The 22,576-nt window shown below is 30.4% G+C and overlaps 2 protein-coding genes across 4 annotated transcripts in view; both read left to right on the top strand.

Annotated features, from left to right (window-relative positions):
- LOC121128922 (uncharacterized) overlaps positions 1-12,608 on the top strand; it is a 98,147-nt gene extending 85,539 nt beyond the window's left edge. For both annotated transcript variants that reach the window (XM_040724531.2, XM_040724532.2), the window contains 7 exons: positions 2,893-2,991; positions 3,054-3,245; positions 6,860-7,025; positions 8,964-9,112; positions 9,176-9,520; positions 11,523-11,681; positions 11,740-12,608. In XM_040724531.2, the coding sequence (XP_040580465.1) occupies positions 2,893-2,991; positions 3,054-3,245; positions 6,860-7,025; positions 8,964-9,112; positions 9,176-9,520; positions 11,523-11,681; positions 11,740-11,928 (1,299 nt within the window). In that variant the 3' untranslated portion in view covers positions 11,929-12,608. The remainder of the gene's footprint in view (positions 1-2,892; positions 2,992-3,053; positions 3,246-6,859; positions 7,026-8,963; positions 9,113-9,175; positions 9,521-11,522; positions 11,682-11,739) is intronic.
- Positions 12,609-14,111: 1,503 nt separating this feature from the next.
- Positions 14,112-17,295, top strand: LOC121129799 (probable ubiquitin carboxyl-terminal hydrolase MINDY-4). 2 transcript variants are annotated; one of them, XM_071893489.1, is made up of 4 exons: positions 14,112-15,087; positions 15,312-15,460; positions 15,516-15,837; positions 15,900-17,295. In XM_071893489.1, exons 1-4 carry the CDS (start codon positions 15,075-15,077, stop codon positions 17,036-17,038), a joined length of 1,623 nt encoding a protein of 540 aa, XP_071749590.1. In that variant the 5' UTR covers positions 14,112-15,074; the 3' UTR covers positions 17,039-17,295. The 2 variants fall into 2 exon arrangements, with proteins under 2 accessions (XP_071749590.1, XP_071749589.1); XM_071893488.1 differs by having other exon boundaries at positions 14,956-15,087; positions 15,897-17,295.
- Positions 17,296-22,576: the final 5,281 nt, after the last annotated feature.

The following is a 22,576-nucleotide window of genomic DNA, read 5'->3' as shown; positions in this document are numbered from 1 at the left end:
ATATAAAAATTTGAAAAATTAAATAACTTGAAAAAAAAATTCAAATAGTAAATTTTATAGAAAATTATAGATTATAGAAATTCATAGCCATTCACAGAAAAATAATTTTTTTGAAAGAAAAATTAAATTTTTTCTGATATAAATGTCAAATATTTTACTTTTTGAAAAAAAATTTCAAAATACATAGCTGTTCAGAGAAAGTTAAATTGTTTCGAAAATTTGCAAAAATTAAAATTTTTGGGAAAAAAAATTTCAAAAATGATTTTTTATTTAAAAATTTTTGGAAAAAAATTCAAAAATCCATAGGTTTTAACAAAAAAAAAAAATTTGGGTGGAAAAAATTTCAAATATTACATTTTTTTCTCTACTGCATGATTTTCCCGAATAAATCTGTCGAAAAAAAAATTCCCCAATTTTTGTAGAAAAGTTTTATTAAAAAGAAAAGGTTCCTTTTTTGGGGGATGAGGGCTAAATCCCTCCAGCCCGCCCCCTGCTGACGCCCCTAATTCCTATACATATATCTTGTAAAAAAAGAAAATCCTTTGTAAATTGAATATCCACTATCCTCCTCACAGCCTCCAATCCCTTATAGAATCATTATATAGCAAATGGTCTTTCTTTCTGGGTAAGAATGTCTTCTGTATTTTTATTATATTGTATTTTTATATATTTTCTATTTTCATTTGTCATTTGGTGGTGGTGGTGGTGAAGGTCGTCGTCTATCCTTCTATATCTATCCATCATACTTCACCTATGTTAACAATCGACTTGCTCATGACACTAACTCCACAATTTAATCATACATCGGTGAAGGGATACATGTAAACAACAAAGTACTATTAACTATATCGAAATTGCTATAAAATCATAATACGTTCTGCTTGATAACATGTTACTTTAGTGGATGCGATTTTTGCCTGTAGCGCTTAGTTTTCTGAGGTCATTCACAGAGTTATACATATTAAAATATCAGTTGTTGCATTCATGTTATGTTCATACTTATATATATACACTAGTATTACTTATCCAAGGAATACTTTATGCGTGAAGGGGCACATTCTTTTCCTTCCTTCCTTTTTTTGATCAACTTGGCTATGTTTTCTCTATTTGACTATTAGAAGAATAGTTATGAAATGAAGGGGGGAATTGATCTCAAACAATAGCGTGTGAACAAACTAAACAATATATATTTATCCGCTAGGGGTGGGACAGTCTGTAGCTTGGATTTATTTTTTTTGAAAAATCAACAGCTATTCAAAAAAATTAAACTTTTTAGAAACAAAATTCAAAAATTCATAGCTATTCTCATAAAATTAATTTTTTTGTAAAAAAATTAAGATTAAAATATTATATTTCTTAAAAAAATTTTCAAAAATTCATAGTTATTCCTAAAAAAATATATTTGTTGGAAACTAAACATATATATCCACTGCTGTTCACAAAAAATGAAATTTTTTGGAAGAAAATTTCCAAAATTGAAATTCAAATATAATTTTTTTTTAAGAAATTTTTTTATTTTTTATTTAATTTTAAGAAAAATTTCAAAAATCTATAGCTATTCACCGAAGATTAATTTTTTGGAAAAAAAATTCAAAAAATTAAATTTCTGATATTAAATTTTTTGAAAAAAGAATTAAAATATTAAATAATCTAGTAAAGAGGAAAAATTCATAAAAATGCCTATACCCTTGCTTGATGTTGTATGCTCAAAATAATTTTGAGAGCGTCTTCTATGTGAAAAAAGGTCCCCTGTAAATTTGCCTCAAGGATGTTTTGCCTTAATATATAAACAAATGAGATATATACGTCGTTATTGTATATTTTTGGTTGAAATTCGTGTTCCCTTTCGATTTTTTTATCATAATATGTAATATTTATTAACTTAAAAGGCATTCAATGTTTGTTGTCTGTTGGAGTAATAATGGAATCATGCTCTTGCTTCATATTATGCGTGTTTATCAATCCATGAGTCTCTTCTAGTATGAATAATCCATAATGTCGAATGATAATTACTAACGGAGAAGGGCTTAGTACTTCTTCTATTTGAATGGTTGACTTGTTTGTTTATTTTTATCTCTAATTCAAATTCATTCAATAGTAAGATTTTTTTGGTCTACGTGCTGAAATTTTGGACTTGATTCCATTATATTTCTAACAGAAAACAAACATGCAATCCGTATTATAGTAATACATATAACTTATTGTGATTAAAAAATTCATTTATATATACAAAAATTGGCCATTTTATTGTTTCTATACATAAATTTTGGGTATCATATACAAGAATACGAGTACTATTTAGGAGTTTCATATTATGAAATATATATGTAATTTATTTTAAAAATTGTGGATAAATAATAAGAAAATGAATGTCTGGAAGGACTTAAGAGATAAATAGCAGCTGGTATGACTGACTTACTTGCCTAACTAGTAGATCATTTCGGCCCTTTCTTCTGTTTCTTTTGGAGGAAAGGTTGCAATAAAGTTAACAACGTGACGAGTTATACTCATTCTGCTTATTTCTCTTAATTCACTTTTCCCCCAATAGATGGCGGGATAATCAGATGATATATTTGTGGTCTGAACACTTTTGATCCCATTTTTTTTAATAGATTTATATTTCAAAACCTAATGTACACTCTGGCGTACCTCCATGTATCCCATGGGTTACATGTACCCCAATTTGATAACGACATTCATTACACTTCTTTCTTCATTCATTTTTTAATTCAAATCCCTCTTTCGTACCTTAACCACATTAAAAATAGTCCTGAGTTGGTCAAAAAACTGAAGGGGAATAAAGACTGCGTTCTTTATGTATCTAAATATTTCCTTGAACTATCCATGCATGATTTTAATAACCCCTCTTTCCCTCCATTCCACTACTTTTAGTTATCTGAGCTACAAAAGGATCTCATCACTTCCAATCAGCGAATCAATGAATCAGATAAAGCCATTGATAAGCTAAAAGAAGAAATGGGAGATGTTCGTGTAAGTCATTATTGACTTTTATCCTGATAATTTTGTGTTAATTGCTTATTTCCTAAATCTAGGGTCAACTCCTTGGACTCAAAAGCTCCATCAAGTCACATCAAATCAGTCCCTCCTCTTGCTCTCCAGATTCCTCTTCTAAAGAGAGTAATAACGCCCTTTCTGCATATGAAGAGTCAAATCAAGTTTGCAATGGAGACGGTGGACTTGTGTCCATAACAAGGGACGTGGAGTCCGTTACTCAACTATTAGAAGTAAGTGCACTTCTATTATAACTCGTAACAACACAGGCTTGAGCCCGTTCATTACTGAAAAATGTCCCGTTCATGCGCTCATTTCTTAATTTATGGCCATTCATTTGAAACAATGGGCAAATTTATTTGGCTAAGAATAAACTTTTTTCCTCGCAATACGATATCCATTTTGAGGTACGACAATAACGTGATTTTTTCTTCCCTCTACATAATTCACATTGTAAATACATGGAGGTTGTGTAGTTAGTTACAGTGTAATTCATAATAGTCTCAGCTCTCATAGTGGACAAAAAAGTATTAACGTAGCCAATAATATTTAGACAAAAATTAATCCCTTGTCCGTTCAGAGGTAAAATATATCTTTGGAGAATAATAATAAAAAAAACGCAAATAAAAGAACTCCGCTCTAAGATGTTTCCAATAATGGTTCAACTTTTTTCCGTTCAGACGCTAGAAAATGAACGGAAAGCCTAAACCAGTGCCGTAATTACAGGTTTTTTTATTGAAGTGACTCTAGATTATGCACCATTAATAGGCCAATAAGTACTACTACCCAGGCCATGTGTGTAGTTTGAAATGTATTCTAGGGGGGGGAGGGGTAATTTTTATTTATTTTCAAACCTAGTATTTAAAATATACATGTTCATATAATAAATCTTGAGAGTCAGGGAACCTGCCCCTCGACCCTCATTTAAACTCCGCCTATGGCCCAGACACCTTAGCTCCAGGCATCACATATTCTTTTTATTGGAGGGCCTGATTGAAATGACTATAGATTACCTACCATTAATAGGCTGATAAGTATTACTATTCCATAAATATTTGGAGACACAGGGGGCCCTCGTCATTACGGTCCTCTAAACGACACTCATTTTTCATCTAATAAATCGTGAGAGTCGGAAAACCTGCCTCCGTCCCTCCAACAAACTCAAACTATGGCCTAAGCTCCTGCCCAGGGAACATATATATTTTTTTCTTTTGGAGGGTCTGATTGAAGTGGCTATGGATTGATTACCAACCATTAATAGGGTGATAAATACTCCTACTTAGCAAATAGTTGATAGGCGTCCAGCAGGATTATATTTTTATAGGGGAAGGGCTTTGTATTTGTAATTTTTCCACTCATTATTCAAGCCTATAGCCGGTGTAGCATCATGATCAGGATCTTCTCCCCTTTATGAGAGAAATCTTAATGGTTATAAAAACCCATATTATTGTTACTATTAGTATCTACCTATATAGTTAGGTATGTGCCTGTGTTACACTGGTATGTAGTGATGATAACCTTGGTGCCCATTATCGCTCTTATTTTTATTTCTTCTACATTTTAATGATCCCTAAATGAGGTTAATTGTGTTTTTTTCTTCATCATCATAGAGCTTACTCAAGGGTATTTACGATTTACTACGTGTATGAAGATGAATCGTTGCTTAAGAAATTATGGTAACTCTCTTACGCATGAATCTATGCATCATATACGAGACATTGACCTGATTACGCTATAATAGTATAATTACTCCAAGTGCAGTAATGAAAGTTTTGTTTTTTTCTTTTTTTATGAAAAAAATAATAGATAAATAGTTATCCCATAATGAGACTAAAATCAAATTTTAGACTTGCTCATCATGAATGACGTTCATGACTTACTCACTCATTTGTCGAATAAGTGATGAGGGATTTTGAGCATGAAAGATTCGTTGAGCCTTAATGATTTACAAAATACAAAATCCTTGCGCAATATTTAAGAGAAAAAAATTCTTAAGATATTTAGACTTGTGTATACAATACACATTACTCAAGTAAAGAGTGGATTTGAATCAATTTACAGACATATGTGGTGAGTGAATAAAAATTTTAATAAATGCTTAATTTTGTTATTGAGCATATAGGGCCTAATATTTCTTAGACATACATGTAACTATCTAACAGCATTTTACCCATGGTCGAAATCCAAATTGAGTAGTGCTATTAAAATTGTAGAATACAAAAATGACCAGTCAAAGTTTCGACAGAGTTAGATTTGGCCTTCACAGCATTTTCTTAAAAATCAAATTATAAGAGAATTATAACAATTCAATGCCATATTTGGATATTTCGAACACTATAGATTAAAATAAAAGTAAATAACAATTGTTCAAGATCATTGCAGTAGTTGAAGAATAGATTATCTATGAAGTTATCTCGATTACATTTTCTATAAAATGTGTTTAATCCTCAAAAAATTGAGAAAAATGCTTTACATTTAAGTTATCGATATTCAACTTTCAGCTTTTAAAATGATATAGTTCTTTGTTTGGAACAATGAATTTTTGCTAGTCTAAGAGCAATTTGTAGCACCTCCAAAGGATTAATCAGAATATTCTTTGTTGGCAGAAATAGAGGATAATTATTCGTTGAAAGAGTATAAAATATCCGTGAGTGATAATTTTGCCTACTACATATTTGGCTCCAGGAGATTTAGACACATTACATAGTCGCTGTCTTTTTATGCTTTTAAATTATAGGCTTGTAGGAGGGGATGTAGCCTAAATGAATAAATTTATGAAATATTATCGTCATGGAAGAAATTTTTTTAATTCAAAAACAGATTTTAAGTTTCTTTGTATACCAAGACCGCCATCCAAATATATATATATAATCCTGCATACCCCCCCCCCTCCCCCTCCGCGTTAGGCTTTACTGTTGTATCTTAAGCTAAAGCTAAGGGGAAAAAAATGGAAAATAGTAAGTTAATAAAGAAGGTGTAGTATTTATAATGAGTAAGGGAACACGGATTCGTAATCATGAGTCTATTACGAAAGGCCTCATTGACTAGTAGAGCCTTACTCATAGGTGCATGATCTTAATTGTTGCTTGAAGAAATGTAAGAAGTACAAACTATTGAAAGAAATGAATTTTTTAACAGTAAATGCTTAAGCTAAAGTTCGATCCCATAATAGGTCGATTTTTGGTCGACCTAAAAACTCAACGACAAATGATATGAGTAATGGGGTAGGATCTACAAAGCAATGAGGGGTAGTTCCACTTTGCGCGTTGCTCTACCAAAAATTGACCTAATATATGTATAAACGTAAAAGGCGGGGAATATATCGTGCAATATACTTTCCAAGAAGAAAAATTACCAGAAAAAAAAAAGTATGAGGCAAGATTAGTGGCTGCAAATCACGTAGAACTCAAAATAAGTAATCTGGTCTCAATCTACAGAAAAATCTTTCTAGCTTGATTTTGTGTTGACGGCTCACATAATGTGTAAGATCATTTTAATTAGATATCTATATATGTACATTGTACATAGATATGCCAATTGTAATTAAAGATGAATGAAATTATTTCGTCAAAGTCTTACGTTGACATGTTAATTGTATTATGCATAGATATGCATATTCGTAGATTCATGCATAATGGCTATTAAGTCATGGTCAGGAGGAGGATGTGTGTCAATGAGAGTATTTTACAGAAATTGAACTTGAATATGCATATCAATTGAACTAAATATATACAATACATACATAAGTAAGGACCTTAAGAGATATTTAACAAATACCATATGGTATGAATCTGCGGTTTTTCTCTACATTTCTAAATAAATTCATTACGTTTTATTATATCCACAGAATTGCATAAACTGCCAAAGGGGCCCGGTTCAAATCTTGAAGAACTCTGCAGCAGCTCTTCGTAATATGTCCTCAATCATCTGTGGTGAACAACAATTTCCATATTTGGATAAGTTGAATAGTTATGAAAGTGATGAGACCCTCGTCTGTGCTTCTGTCGTCGATGGTAAGTTATAATTATTTCATTGTATCTAAATATTGCTAGAGATGTTAAAAGAATAAATAATATTCGAATACTATTCTAAATTCGATACCGGCCTTAAATATGCCAGGGCCCATGGGGATCCAATCCTAACCTAAGCGGTTTTTTCTAGTAAGCAATATGAAGGAGTTTTTATTTTCTAAGGCTGCTATCATTATTTCTTACATTCTTAAGAAGACAACATCTAAGTATAAAGTAATAGCTAATTTGTGTGCTATTGAAAGACGGAGAACAACAATGAGGTTTAATCGGGATTTATAGGTGTAAGTCTTTGTAGGACTCGGAGTAAAATTGAGGATCAACATCGGAGTAATTTCAGTATATTATTTCCTTGCTAGATATGGGATGAGATTTGTGTTTATTTCCTTCATATCACGGCTGCTTGCAACTGATGTAATAAAACGTCATGATCGCTAAATCAAATTGTAGGGTGACCACGTTAATTTTTTCTTTCTTTTATTTTTACAAGCTGGCAGGACATATTTTATGTATCACTGATAAGGATAGTAACTAAGGCTAGGGGGGAGTCTTTAACTTGAGTGGAGTCTAGGTAAAAGATTAATATACATGGCTCTTTTCTCGCTAATTTGATTTTTTTTATTTTGGAATCTTATTTTTTTAGAAAATAAAATACAGAGCCTTTTATAAATATATATTTTTTGTTTTCAATGACATTTTTTAGAAAAGAAATTTTCTCAAAAAAGCCACATAGAGTATTGTGGTAAAATAATACAACTCCTTGAATGATAATAGTATTTAATAAATAATAAGATAGGTATGTCCCTCAAAGAGAGGGCGCAGTGAAAATTCTTCTGAGTATGTGCTATTTTATTTAAGTCTGCCACACCACCTCGCAGATAATAAATATTTTTTTAGTTTGTTCATACCCTTTTCATTTTTTAAATCAAGTACTTTGTCTTACCCGAGAACGTCGGCAGGGGGTGGGCTGGAAGGCTGTAGTGCCCTTCTCAAAAAAAAATGGAGGCATCTTTGCTTTTTACTAGATTTTTTTTTCAAAAATTTCATATTTGAAATCTAATTTTTTTCGAAAAAATTTAATTTTTGGTAATGAAATGTAGATTTTTGATTTTTTTTTAAATTTAACATTTTAAAGTTATTTTTTTTTTTTCAAGAAATGTAATTTTTGAAGAAGTTTCTCTCAAAAAATTATTTTTTATGAACAACTGTAGATTTTAGAAATTTTTTATCAAAAGAATTTAATATTTGAAATTTTATTTGTGAATAGCTATAGATTTTTGAAATTTTTGCAAGAAAATTAGTTTTAGTTTTTTTAAATCCAAACACAAAGCCCCTCCCAAATATATTTATATTTATATAATCCTGCGGACACCCCTTTAGCCGAAGGTCTAGGCCCACTGCCTCTTCATCAATGGTAGTGTCCTAAAGCAGGCGCTGTCTAAATATATTCAAATTGATCTACCCATATGGATTTTATTATTTGGATTAACTTTAAATTAAAGGTTGTGTAACAAGAAAAAACAAGGGTTATAACTTGACTTGGATTGATTTTTTTTTTTTGCTCGTGATGACGTCATTTGTCTGACCGTAAACCATACTTATAATCATTATGTATTTTCTTACGTTTTACTTCAATGCAATTAATCTTTCATTTGCGTTGCAATCGATAGATATTTCTCATTGCCATTGGATAGTTTTAAATATATGTGAGGGATGGAACAATAGGAAGAATTACAAGGAGGCAAGACATCTTACATTTTTCTTTAGGACAAATATAAGAGGGAGCTAAATAGGATTAGACTAGATTGAATTACGACTAAAGTAAAATAAATTATTTGACGTAGACGTATTTTTTCGAATAATTTAACATCTCTAGATATTGCGTTTAGAAAAGATAACTTCATTTAATATGTTTCTCTGTAGGTGTATCCATCGATAAAACCCTTCAAAATCATTTAGGAGAACTCAAAGAAAAGCTCATTAAAATGGAGAATGAATTAAATTTAGTTGGCGAAGAGAGCAAGGATCTCCATGAGCAACTCCTTGTTTCTAAAACCACTGTAGAACTCAAGGTACGTCCTTCATTAAGAATTTATATGTGTTTTGAAATAACTAAAATAATTGAATTTGATTAGGAGAAGGAAATTGAATCTGGAAAGGAGCGAGTAAAAGAACTTGAGACAGAAAATCATGTGTTATCTGAGGGGTTTGAAAAACAGAGCGCAAAAGTCGAGTCTCTCAATTATAGATTCCGAGAGACTTTGGACAGTAAGCGACAACTGGAACATAAGTGTGAGGTCAAAGATTTTCTAATTAAAACATTGGCAGAATGTTCAGCCTGTAGCACAAATAATAATACCTTGAGGCCAAGTGCTCTCATTAATCGTCTAAAGGAAACAACTTTCAAACCTTCCTATAAGGGAATGGACTTTAATTTAGATTCTTTGTGCCATTATCTCGGAACTTTTCGTGGAAGAGATGTAAGTTACAAGAGTAATAGTGTTGAGTTTCGGTCTGAGACTCTTATAATTTTTGATGGACCAAACTAATTTGATTCCTTAAATAATATCAGTCTGAAACGGTCAATTATTTAAAATTTTATTTCGATAAACGTCATTTAAAATGGAGTCTGGATCGATTTTATAGATGATTTGTAGATGACGTCATGTCTGTTTCTAAATTTTGAACAGCAGTGGCACAATGACGTCATATGAGGTTTAAAGTGTTAAGCATGTAGAGTTGTAAAAAAAGGACGAATGCGATACTTTTGTAGTTACAACCATATTTATTTATTCTGCTTGTCTAAAGCTGTTGTTATTATTATTGAATTCTTGAGAAGGGGACATCAAGTGTGTGTGGGCTCAGGAAAAATGGAGAGTCTCACAAAGTATTTGTTGGGGGGGTTATAAAAATAAGTCCATATTGGACTCAAATAGAATTGATGGTCGACATTGGACTCCAATTTATGTCACTCTTTGCTATGTACAGAGTGGAATCTGTATTCATTTCCTTACTCTAAGGGCGTACCCAGGAGAAGGGCTGGAGGGAAGGAATTTTTTATTCTAACTAGAGAATGTAATATTTAATGAAATTTTTCAAATATTTTTCAAAAAAATGTATTTGCCTGTATATACATTTGATTTTTTTAAATTTGTCTCCGAAAAATTTAATAATTTAAATTTAATTTTATAATTTTTTTTTCTAAAAATGTAATTTTTAGAAAAGCTGTGGATTTTTGAAATTTGTCGCCGAAAAATTTAATATTTGAAATTTTTTTTTTGAAATTTCATTTTAAGAACTTTTTTTTCCCAAAAATATAATATTTTAAGAATATCTCTTGATTATTAATATTTATTTCAAAAAAAATAATATTTGAAATTTTTTTCCAAAGAAATTTAATTTTTCATTTTTTTCTGAAAAAAAAAAATTAAATTCCATCGCTATTCTTAAAAAAATAATTTTTTAAAAAACAGTTTCAAAAATACAAATTAAAACTATTTAGAAAAAACTAACATTTTTTAGAAAAAAATTTATAATATTAAATTTTCGTAGAAAAATTTCAAAAATCATAGCTATTCACAAACAATTAAATTTTTTAAAAAGACATTTCAATAATTAAATGTTGAATATAAAATTTTAAAAAAAAAATATTAAAAAATATTAAATTTTTCGGAGAAAAATTACAAAAATCCATAGCTACTCACAAACGATTACATTTTTTCGAAAGAAAGTTCAAATATTAAATTTTCACTTTAGAATCAAAAATTCCTTAATTTGGAGAGGGGCTACAGCTCCTCTAGCTCTGATTTTGCCTATATATTCATAGAATAAAAAACAATAATTTTGCATAAAGGGAAAAAAACATATTGATTTGATACTTTCTGTACTTAATATAAAAGCTTGTAATTAAAAAGCTTGCTGAATAAATATTGGTTAAGTTCTGATTATTTACATTTTAAAGTATTGAATAACAGGATTAAAAATCAAGTAAATATCTTACTAAGATTAAATTTTATAATTATTTTACAAATATCTTGTCTAACATACATTATTTTCAATAATTTTTGTTGAATTAAATATTTTTATTGCTAGCCATACTCAAAATTTAAAAAATAATGGAAAACCGTAAAAAGAAGAATTTGAAAAATAATTTTTCCCATTCCACGGGCTTTAGTACTAAAAAAATCCTTGTACAACACGGATTTTATATAACACGGATTTTTCTTGTTCCCAAAAACCACGATAACTAGTGTAACTGAGATGGGTAGAAAATTTGTTCATAAAGTGATAAAATCGATTAAATTTCGATCCAGGGTCACATTCTGCGCTCTTGACCGAAAAATTGGTACAAATTTGTCTAGAAAAAAATACTTAAGGCAAAAATGGTTCAAAATTTGTTCGTGGATCGAGTCTCAACATTAATTCTTATACATAATGATCTATTTTTATCTTTGACATGTTCTTATCCATTCCATCCTATAGAAATCAGAACATCACCAAAGTATCCATGAAACGCAGAGTTTAACCAATGAGACCTTGATCGTTTCTTCAGATATTAGAATCGCCTCTAAGATCGACTCCACAACCCTCCTCATCTCATGGACACCTCCTAATAAAGACTTATGTATCAAAGCCTATTTGGTAAGTGTAAACTTTTTAGCCAAACATCGTTCATCTGCTTTTAATTAAATGTCATTAGGTGTATGTTTCTGGAACTTTTCATCAGAAAATCAATGAATTCTGGCTTGGTAAAGCTCTTATCCATGGATTAAAGCTTCATACTAACTTCATTTTGGATATTGTTTGCACTGGGAGTGATAAAAACTGTATTTCCTACTCGAAAAAACGTTCTTTATCCTATGAGCCCAACAACACAAATGACATCTAGAGAGGATCATAATTTTATTTGCTGTGGAATCATTCGTACATCACGTGGGCTTTTTCTTTTCCAGAATCTCAACTTTTTTTTGTCCCCCCCCCCAAAAAAAAAAAAAAAAAATAATACTTTATTTAGAAGACAGTGTTTTGTTATATTTTTACTATTTATTTCCATTTCTAAAATAAACTTTTTTTCGAAATAGAAAAAGGTCAATCCTTTGTGTATTTTTTCAAATGTGTCTTCCTTGTTCCTTCTGATGTCATTATTGGCATATAATTCAGGTCAATCATATTTAAAGTTGATTGTGTCCCGAACGAAGATACATAGACATGCTTTTAGGCCTTATCACTCCTTTCCCCCACGTGTTTTACAAATGTTCCCTCATTTTATTTCCTGTTCATAAATTTTCTTATACATTTTTGTAACTCAGGGTTATACATATCATTTATTTCTATTTAATTTTTTCAACACTTTTGAGTCTCTGTTATTTTTTATTTGTTGTAATTAGTTTTTAATTATTTTTTATTATCTAGTCATTTCTTCATAATAACATTTATAATTATTAAATAGTAATGTATTCATCTACCAATGATATGTATATAAATAATACAATATTATAAAAGTTGTTAAGTAATCATTTAATATGATATAATCAAATGCAAAATATAATAACCATTGTACAATAAAAACGAAACTTAATTTATAAATATTCCGGAAATTATATGCTATGATGTTAATTCATAGTCATACAGGGTGTGAGAGGTAAATTGTCGCCCTTTTAAAAAAAGCATTAAATACTAAATGATGTGGGTTTCCAAATTTTAAATCAATAATTCTTATTGATTTAAAATTATCAGTTCCAAATTGTTCCAAAATTTGAGGATATTTAGTATACAAAATCAAATTCCATCTCCAAATTTGAATACTTATAGAAATATTGATTTAAAAAATTAATATTAAATAAGTAATTTAAATAAATTATACATTGTATGGGTTATGAGTCATAACTTATGACTAAAGAAAGGATCTGTGTGAAGAAGAAAAAAAATATGTTTACCGATTAGAAAAGGAAAAACGGCTGATTTGTGTACTCTTTCTTCTTTTTGTTCATTATTTTAATAATCGTTTGTCTGTAAACATTTCCCTCTAAAAGAAGAATTCACGTCTATCTCGGTGTAAATTGATTTAAAAATTATAATAATATAAATTTAAATATAATAATAATAATTTTCCCTACACAAAATTTATTTTAAATGTTGAAAATTCTCCTCTCTATTGCAGTAATTTATTTTAGCCCTCAAAAATCATGAAATAGGCATCTAATATTAACCTTCTCTCGCTCTAACAAAAAAAAAACATCTCCATTAGTGACGTCATGTTTGTAACTTTCGAAATTGTGAACTGTGGCTCAATAATGTGATATGAAGAGCTGCTTAAATCATATTTGTATAATATTACCGACAAAAAAGAAAGACTAGAAGGGGGAGACAGGGGAGGGGGGTGGAGAGATTGATCCAACAATACATTACTAGTAAATTTTGTAAAGATAGAGGTTGAGTGAAATCCCGTTGATATATGTTACGTTGTTTAAAAATTATATTTGTCAATTAAATTGTGATGGAACTTACGTTTTATTAACCCATTAATGCCTGAAGTATATAGTCGTGTTAAAATTAAAACATAGGATCTGAGGACTTAAACCACTGATTCAAGTGGAACATACTTTCACGATAAAAATTCCATTAGATATTCAGTATTTAATTTTGTAATACCTAATGTTTGCCTTATCTGATAATCGAAACACAACAATTTCAGAACAATTACAACTTGATGTTTTTCTTGTTACGTATATAGAAAAAATTAAAATCCTGACTTTAATCAATAGTAAACAATACTAATCAACAAAATTGTACTTGTTCATAAATCTTTTACTCTCCATATTTAATTATAAAAGTACTTATTACGTATCTATAATTTGTTTTTTGTATCAAATCTGGGTTTGAAGAATTTTTGAGTATTTTTACCCATAAGAAAACTAATCAATCATTTACAAAAAAAAAATACATTGATTTCAAATATGAAGTTATCTTTTATATGCAATAATCAATTACTAAAAAAATGCAGTTTAAAAGTTTAAAAAAAACACACATCTTCTTTTAAGGATTTTGTATCAAATAATTTTGTTTACAAAAGAGAATTTGGTTCCAAGGGGTCTAATTCAGATGCAATATTGGTTTGATTAATGAGTCAAAATGAAATTGTACTCTTATCAAGTCTTATCAATTAGTAATTGAAAATCAAGTTTAGTTGGGCACCTAGCGGTTCCCAACTATTTACTAAATAATCCCAACAATTACTAAATAATCAATTATTGTAGAGGTGTGAACAGTAGGCTAAATGCTAAAGAGTGTGTTTGGCCTTTTTTGAGAGTATGTTTGTGTAAGAAATACAATAGCAATGTTACTGAATTATTAAAATTTACTACGTTATCAGCTGTAGAATTTTCTCCCTATCAGTGTTGTGAACGTTGATTGGTTGAATTTGAATGGGCTCTTCTTAATATGTGAACATTTCCCTAGAATTACCATATATTAAATAGTAATTCTAATATTGGAAATGATTGGCTTACATCCAACTGATTTAGGGCATTTCTTTGATTCTCTTTGGAAGAAAGGTTGTGATATACATAGATACAATAAAAGTAAAGAGATGAACTGGTTCCGGACCATTCCTGAATAAAGCAGTTAAACACCATATTTCGTTCATATGATAGTTATAAATACTATTTTTTATTGTTGTACATACCTAACTAAATTCAAAATGGTAAATATATTCGTACTATTAGAGCGATGAACTCATTTGATTAGATGTGAGGTTACCAATGGGACTGTAGATATTTATTTGTTAGACTTTTATGTTTTACATAAATGTGTTAAGCTATAAAATACATACATTGTACCTTTCCTTCCAATATCTAAGTTCAAACTATCGTTTCATACCTGGTAACATAATCATTGAATAAAAGCTCTTTAATCCTCTGCAAAAGAAAGCCTTGTTTGTTGGATTAATGCAAACAACACCCATGAACACAGTTGAAATCAAATTGGATATAATGAAAGAAGATTAAAATTAGATAATAGATCTATGACTTGTTTATGGTGATACAAGGTACTCAATCGTGCTTCTAAGAACTACTTAGTGATATTTTTCTTATTTGCTATCGATATTCCATCCATGTATTTTATTAACGGATTTAATATTAATCAAATGCCGAAAGTCTTGCAGCATTAATAAATCATGAGATTGGCTTTTTATTTTAAAACTAATCAATAAAATATACGTAACATACGTGTCTTGCTTAGAATAATCATTAACTATTTTCATGGTAAAAGAATGTAATAATAATTTGGACAAGAAATGTCGTCAGAGAGGCCAATCGATTCAAGAAGTGGTAAATTCTCAATTGCAATATTTTCTAGGAGGAAAGAAATATCTTCCAACGAATCAAGACCCGTACCTTCCATCACTTATTGAGCATCAAGTAAGTTTGAATTTATACATATTTTAAAGCGTTTAATACTCTGATTAATATTTAGAGACAGTTATCAGCAATCTCACTTTTAAATGAAGACATGGAGAGAAGAAAAAAAAGCTCTATTTTAAGTAGTGGTCCGATTACATCCTCTGCTGTGGATTATTCACGGTTACGTCTTCGCTCTGCAAAACCTCGATGTAAAAAAGGAATACCGTTTCAAAAAGAAAGTGGAGGAGGTAACAAGGCCACAGATAATAAAGAGATTAAAAGTATATCATCAGAAGTTCATTTCAAAAATTCCCTATCGTTTGATAACTGGTTTAATTCAAATGAGATTAATGGCACCTCACTGGATACAGATAACTCCAATTCTCAGATCCAAGGTATTTCTGTATAAATATCATACATAAAGGCATAATATTTATGTATTTTACGTTCTTAGCAGTAGTTGAGCCAAGTGATAATGAAGATATTACCAACAAAAATAACAACATAGAAATTAGAGACATTGAAGATTCTATTGAATCAAATCTCTTTATAAATAAAGAATTCCCAACTCCTATGGGTGTTAAACCACGAGGAACACCCTTTACTTTGGATCTTGCTCGTAGTTTGCGTCATTTTCTTTTCAAATCCAGTAGTTGTCAATTTAGTTCTGGTTGGTTTAATCAGGGCTTCGAATTTAATACTCCAGGAACTAACTTGTCGTTTGGACTTAAACAAAGAAAAGGTGGACCTTGCGGTATTATAGCCACTGTTCAGGCATATATCCTTAAATTTTTATTGTTTGATCGAGACGAAATGCCAACTTTGGTTTTAAAGACTGTCATTAATCAGAGGGAAGCACTTTTGGAAGCTTTCTGTAGCATTTTTAAGAAGATTGCTGGAAATAATGATATTATTATCGTCACCCCAGGATGTAAATTTCATTTTCAAGGAATAGGAAATTATTACAAGAGTGATGGTGTAACAGAAAAACTTGAAACTCATACCTTCAAACAGTCCTCTCTCAAGGAAGTTATAAAATTGCATTTGAACTCCTTTTTCGATCACGAGATGGGTGTGATTTGCTTTCTATATTCAATCATTTTAACAAAAGGAATTGATAATATTATGAAAGAAATGGACACAACTGACTCCCCCTTTGTTGGGGCACACGGATATTGCACACAGGAAATGGTGAATCTTCTACTTACTGGTTCTGCAACATCCAATGCATTCGATGGATCCATGAGCATATCTGATGGAATTCTCTTACGGGGTATTATATGCGAATCCGATTTGGGATTCCTCTCTCTTTTTGAGCACTATGGTTCATGTGCTGTGGGTCAACACTATAAAAATCCAAAGTATCCGATATGGATAGTGTGTTCAGAGTCCCATTTCTCCGTTTTATTCTCTCTAGAAAATCCCATCAATTGTGATTTATATTATTATGACGAGCTTGCAAAACAAGAGTTACCCATAAAAATAAGTTTAAGTTATAATGGAAACGAGGGAACAAGTTCTCCTATTGAAAAGTGCATTCGAACGAAATGGAAGAATGTGTCCATCCACTGGAATGGAACTGAGCCCATACTGTAATGCCTCAACATTTGCTTATTCACACAATATTATATATTATTTATTATTTGATAATTATCTAAATTATTACGATAATTAATCAATTATTCGAATTGTTTATGTGTAAATATGAGATGAAAGTACAGATCTACACTTATACTATGTACCTATTGGTAGAGTGTCGTTTTTATGAGGACCACTTTCCCCTGGTCCTCAATGGATATAATTTGTATAAATACACACGAAGGAGAAATTTTAATAAAAAGTACTTACAAATAGATATGGATTGACCTTTTTTTTAAGTTGCTTAAAAAATAGAAAGAAATATTCTTCTTAAAAAAAAACGTTGACAAATGAAATATAGACATAAATTTTAAAAAAGGCTGGCTTGACCTTTTCTATAAAAAAGGGTCATACTAAAAATGAAATATGTAGAACATTCTTCTTTTTCTACCATAGAAAAGATAATTTGGGGGGAAAATAGCCACACAACCCTTGGGCTGGGATATTAACTGAGGGTATAGCGGATGCCGTTTCTGATGATATTACATGAATTGGTGGTGGTTCACGACCCGTTTTTTAGTCGTGTTGTCATCCAAGTCAACCCGTGAGCCGGAATATCAATCGGGGTTACAGTGGATGGTGTCCCTAATTACAATACATGAATTGGCGAAGGATGCTCACTCTAAATCAAGCCCTGTGGACATGGTGCATATCCCATGGGCTGAGCATCAATTTGTGTCTCTGGAAGGGGTCTTGTAAGATAATGTGAAAGTTATGATTTCAATGATTTTGTACCAACATTAACGATCTTTTTCAGTTATTATGTACATTAACAGTCTTGTTCAGTTAGTATAACCATTACCTACTTTTTATGCGTATTAAAGGTCTTATTCAGTTATTTTGCCCATTAATGGTCTAGTTCAGTTATTATGCACATTAACTAGGTTTTTTTTTAAATTCATATTAACAGATTTATTACTTTAACTGCAGTATATATGTATTACTGGCTAAAGGTTACTCGTAGTTCCTCGGGCGAGCGTTAAGGTATTATTAGGGTACTATAATATTACCTGTATATTTTTGAAAAGTATTTTTATTTTTCAAATTGTGTTCTAAACTTCAAATAACATAGCTAATTATGTAAATCTGGTGGATTTTTTAAAGCTGCCCCATGAATTTGTAATTGGTATTGTAAAGATTGAATTTTGTTTTCTTTAGCAGTTGTCATTATCATTTAATTTCTGAGTAGAAAACATCCTTTCCTAAAGAGATTCAATTATATTCAAAACCTGATTGAACGTTCGTGTGTGCTCATAAAAGACGTAGCGTAACCCTGAGGATTTGTTGAGGATATATAATTGTAAATCCCTGTTGGACTCAAATTAGAATTTAGGATCAAGATCGGAGTAATTCTAGCAAATGTTCATATCTTTTTCTCCTTTCTCCCTTGTCACAGCTGATTGTAGCTTACCTAATGAACCTTTATAAGCATTATTCTTTCTCTCCTCCAAAACATTCTTCAAATTTTTAGGACTACCATTTTGATTTTCGGTTTCTTTTTTATTAACACGCCCATTCCACACTGGGTTTTCACCTTTGAACATAGCAATGTATATGCATTCAAAAAATTGTCTAGATGAGACGTCCATCAATTATTTTTGTCAAAAATTGCAAAATCTAAATTTGCAAAGAAAATTGAAAAATATCATTCGCACTAATTTTGCAAGTTAATAGCCACACCACAGCGATCTAATCAAAGCAGAAGTTGAAGTGAAGGGATTTGGAAAAAGAGGGAGAAAAACATATTAATATGAAATAAAATCAAGCTAAACGTATTATAATTTGTATTTCAAGTTGCTGTGGATTAGAAGAAAATCAAAAGAGTTAATTTCGGCTACCAACTTCAAATGAGTTCATTCAATAAAGATTTCCAAATAAGGTGTTTAATTGACACGTCGTTACCTTTATTATTATACACAACCTTATCTCCAAAAAGAAACAGAAAGAAGGGCCAAAATCATCTGGTAGTTAGGCAAATAAGTCATTCACACCAACTGCTGTTTATTTCTTAAGTACTTCCATAATATCATTAGTCCAACATTGTATTTTATTCGATACTGTATATAATATTGCTTCATAATATTTTATTAAAAGCGTAGTTATACACTTTTATTTCCATATGATAGCCAAAATGTATTCACAGAAAAAATAATATGTCCAATACATATATATATAAATCAGTGTTAACTTCGTCAGCTATTTTTAGTTACGTCTAGTCTTCGTCTCGTTAACATCTCATTTCGTCTCGTCTTGGTCAGTCATTAGTCTTCGTCATCAATTCGTCGGCTTTCGTCTTTGTCATAGTTTCGTCAGCGTCATAATATTGTCTTCGTCAGACAACGTCATTATTTCGTCATACTTATCTTCTATTTCGTCTTCGTCACAATTTCGTCTTCGCATGATTTTTGTCATATTTTCCTTTGCATTGGAAACAATTTTTATAGTTTGATTTATATTTTCTTAGTAATAAATAAAGTTTGAAAAATTGGGTTTTAATGTACAAAAAAATTTGTCAATATGGCCCGGAGTAGGTTCATAACACACAACCAAATCATTGTAATTGGTAAAGGAAACCATTATTTGAGACTCTGTTTACTTTTTCTCTCTACAGGTTGTGCAATATACCAGCGAGACACTTAGTGGGCTCATAACCCAACGCCAATTCACTGTTTTTTTATATGATTTCTAGAGTTTAATCAATTTTTTTAATTATATGATCCATTTGACTTCCTACTAAGTTTGCAAAGGCAGTCACAGGTGCGTCTGCTAGGGGTGGGCTGGAGGGTCTGTAGCCATCCCCAAATTAAGGATTTTTTGTTTTTTTCTTAGAAATTTGTTTTCGTTATCCGGGCAAATTGTGTAGCAGAGTAAAAAAAATAATATTTACTTTTTTTTTTCCAAAAAAGTAATTATTACTGTTTAGCTATGAATTTTTGAAATTTTTTCAAAAAAATAATATTTAAAATTTATCTCTTAAAATGTTGTTCCTAAAAATTAAATTTTATCTGAATAGCTATGGATTTTTGAATTTTTTTTCAAAAAAATTAATTTTTGGAATCATTTCAAAAACCAAGCCCCCTCAAAATATAATCCTGCCGATGTCCCTGGGTCATACTTAAGAATGGTTAGCTCAGGCCTAGAAATGTTTAAGAGCCAAACAAGATTTGTTGAAGTTACAAAGTAAAATATTCAAAATCCGTTAAATTTTAGTACAGGTTGTGAATCATTCATGAATCAGTGAGAAAAAATATATTTTTTTACAGACATTCTAATTCTTTGTGGCCAGTGTTCCTATTTATTTGAATTCGTAGTTGTAATAGGGGAATATCTAAGTATTTAATTTGTTTGGTGTCCTATAATTTATTAATTACACTGCCCAACAGCAAAAATTGTACAAAAACAGTATATGCTCAATTTAATTGAGTTTGATCCCCTGATTCCAAATATGGCCTTATTTTTTCTCTCACAGCCTCGTAGCCTTCGGGAAAATGCCATATTTTTATTTTTTTTGGCTTTTTTAAAGGTTCAAAGGTTTTTAACCTTGGCGTGGAAGATATGGATAAATTATGTTAATATATTTCAAAACCGAATGTTAAAAAAATTTAGAAGCATTTTTAAAATGTCTGCATCATACTTATAACTCCAGTTATCATAACTTCAAGTAGAAAATAGGTGCTTTTTATTCAGAGGCTCATAACTTCAAGACGAATAGATTCAAAAAGTTTTAAAGTCTCTCATTGGAGAGCTAAAAGTATGAACTTTAATTGTAAAAAAAAATAACCTCCTCAAAAATTCTTTATATCGTTGTCAATTTAAGATAAGGCCACGGCAATATTTCTAGGATAATCCTCATTTTTGAATTGATCTCATAATAAAATATCATATTTATTGGTATGGCCAGCTAGAAGAGAGAGACGAAGCAAAGAGATAGAAACAAAGAGAGAGAAAAAGAAAAGATACTGACCAGTCCTTAGGACTGATGAATGGTGAAAAAAACTTGACCGATTAGAAAAACAGAAAAGACCTATGTAGTCCTTGGACCAATCCAACAATATAAATCTTTGTCTTGCTAATTATTCACAATTTTAGTTTGAGTTATTGTTGATGCTTCTTTTTGAAATGATACATATTAAGAAAATAAATAAAAGAAACTTGCTTTTTATTATTAAAAATAGTCTGGTAGTGAGAAATATATTTCTGTAGCTAGAAATGATACGTCAAGTGTTTTAATTCACTCTTAACCTCCATTATCAAAAGGGGAAAAAATAAAAAGAAAAGAAAAAAATGTGGTATTTGGCCTTTTGTATTTTTGTTTGTTTTGTCGTCAACTGTTAATTATTTGTAACGACACGAATTCCATGCCAGAGGTCGGGGAGCAGGGGTAAATTACCCCAAATAAGATAATTAAAAAATTGGCGGGGGCAATGGGAGTTGATGTTTTAAATGTGGTAAAAGAATCTGAAAGTCGAAGAAAAAAATTGAATCGTGGAGTCCAGGATCTTTAAAACTTCGAGAATGGTAAATTGTGCAAGGGACTTAACGTAATAAAATAAATAATGAATAACAATAATGTGAATTGTGTTATATTTCACTGCTATTATGAAGGACTTTTACTTCCTGGTCTTAAATGACATAAACATCATGCCACTAGAAATGTGTTCTATTTATTTATTTTCCATTAATTCTGCAAGAGGATTGGTTTGTCTTGCAGAATACTTGGAAGTTGGGTAAATAAATTTAAATACAAATTCTTTTGGGGTGACGTGCAAAAAAGTTACCCTAGCCCTGTTCTAAACAAAGGCTATTGATTGATATATAAGGGCTTTACATTAACATTTACCGGAGAAGGGCAAATTGTTCGTTCGGACAAGTTAATACAGTGTAGGTTGTTCCAAATTATGCCAATTAAGTTCGTTTTGATATATGCCACAATGGTATAATCATCGGTACCTGCTTTATTTTAACAAATTTACATCAGAAGCCATTATTTCATGCTTATAAATCTAGCACATACTTAAATCACAACTTATGCATCCTGCACATTCTCAAAGTGTAATAAAAGATTATACTGCCAGGGTTGCCTGCAAGATTTCGGAGCTCGACCAAGGAAACTGGAAATATTTATGTGAATCTCGAGTAATCAAGTATCTAGTTACTTATTATCGAAATCAAGGAATTTCTAATTATTCCTCCCAAATGTAAATTCATAAATAATTTCATAATAAAGAAAACTGATGGCGCAAAATTTACGAATAATTTTGTATACTAATTCAAAATAAAGGATAGGAATGGCGCTATAATCTTCTGACTATAACAATTATTCAAGTTACAACTACTTTTTAGGCCTGCTACACTTTAACAAATAATATCTGACAGTTATAACTGCACTGGTCAAGGGCTACGGAATTTTTATATGTTAATAATGTTATGTTTGATTTAAGAATTAATATTTTGAATTGCCTTGTATCGATCGATCAAATGATCGACTCAAGTTGT

The sequence above is a fragment of the Lepeophtheirus salmonis genome, chromosome 14 (genome assembly GCF_016086655.4).
Source record: "Lepeophtheirus salmonis chromosome 14, UVic_Lsal_1.4, whole genome shotgun sequence".
NCBI classification, from domain to species: Eukaryota; Metazoa; Arthropoda; class Copepoda; order Siphonostomatoida; family Caligidae; genus Lepeophtheirus; species Lepeophtheirus salmonis.
This window is presented reverse-complemented; position numbering and strand designations above follow the sequence as displayed.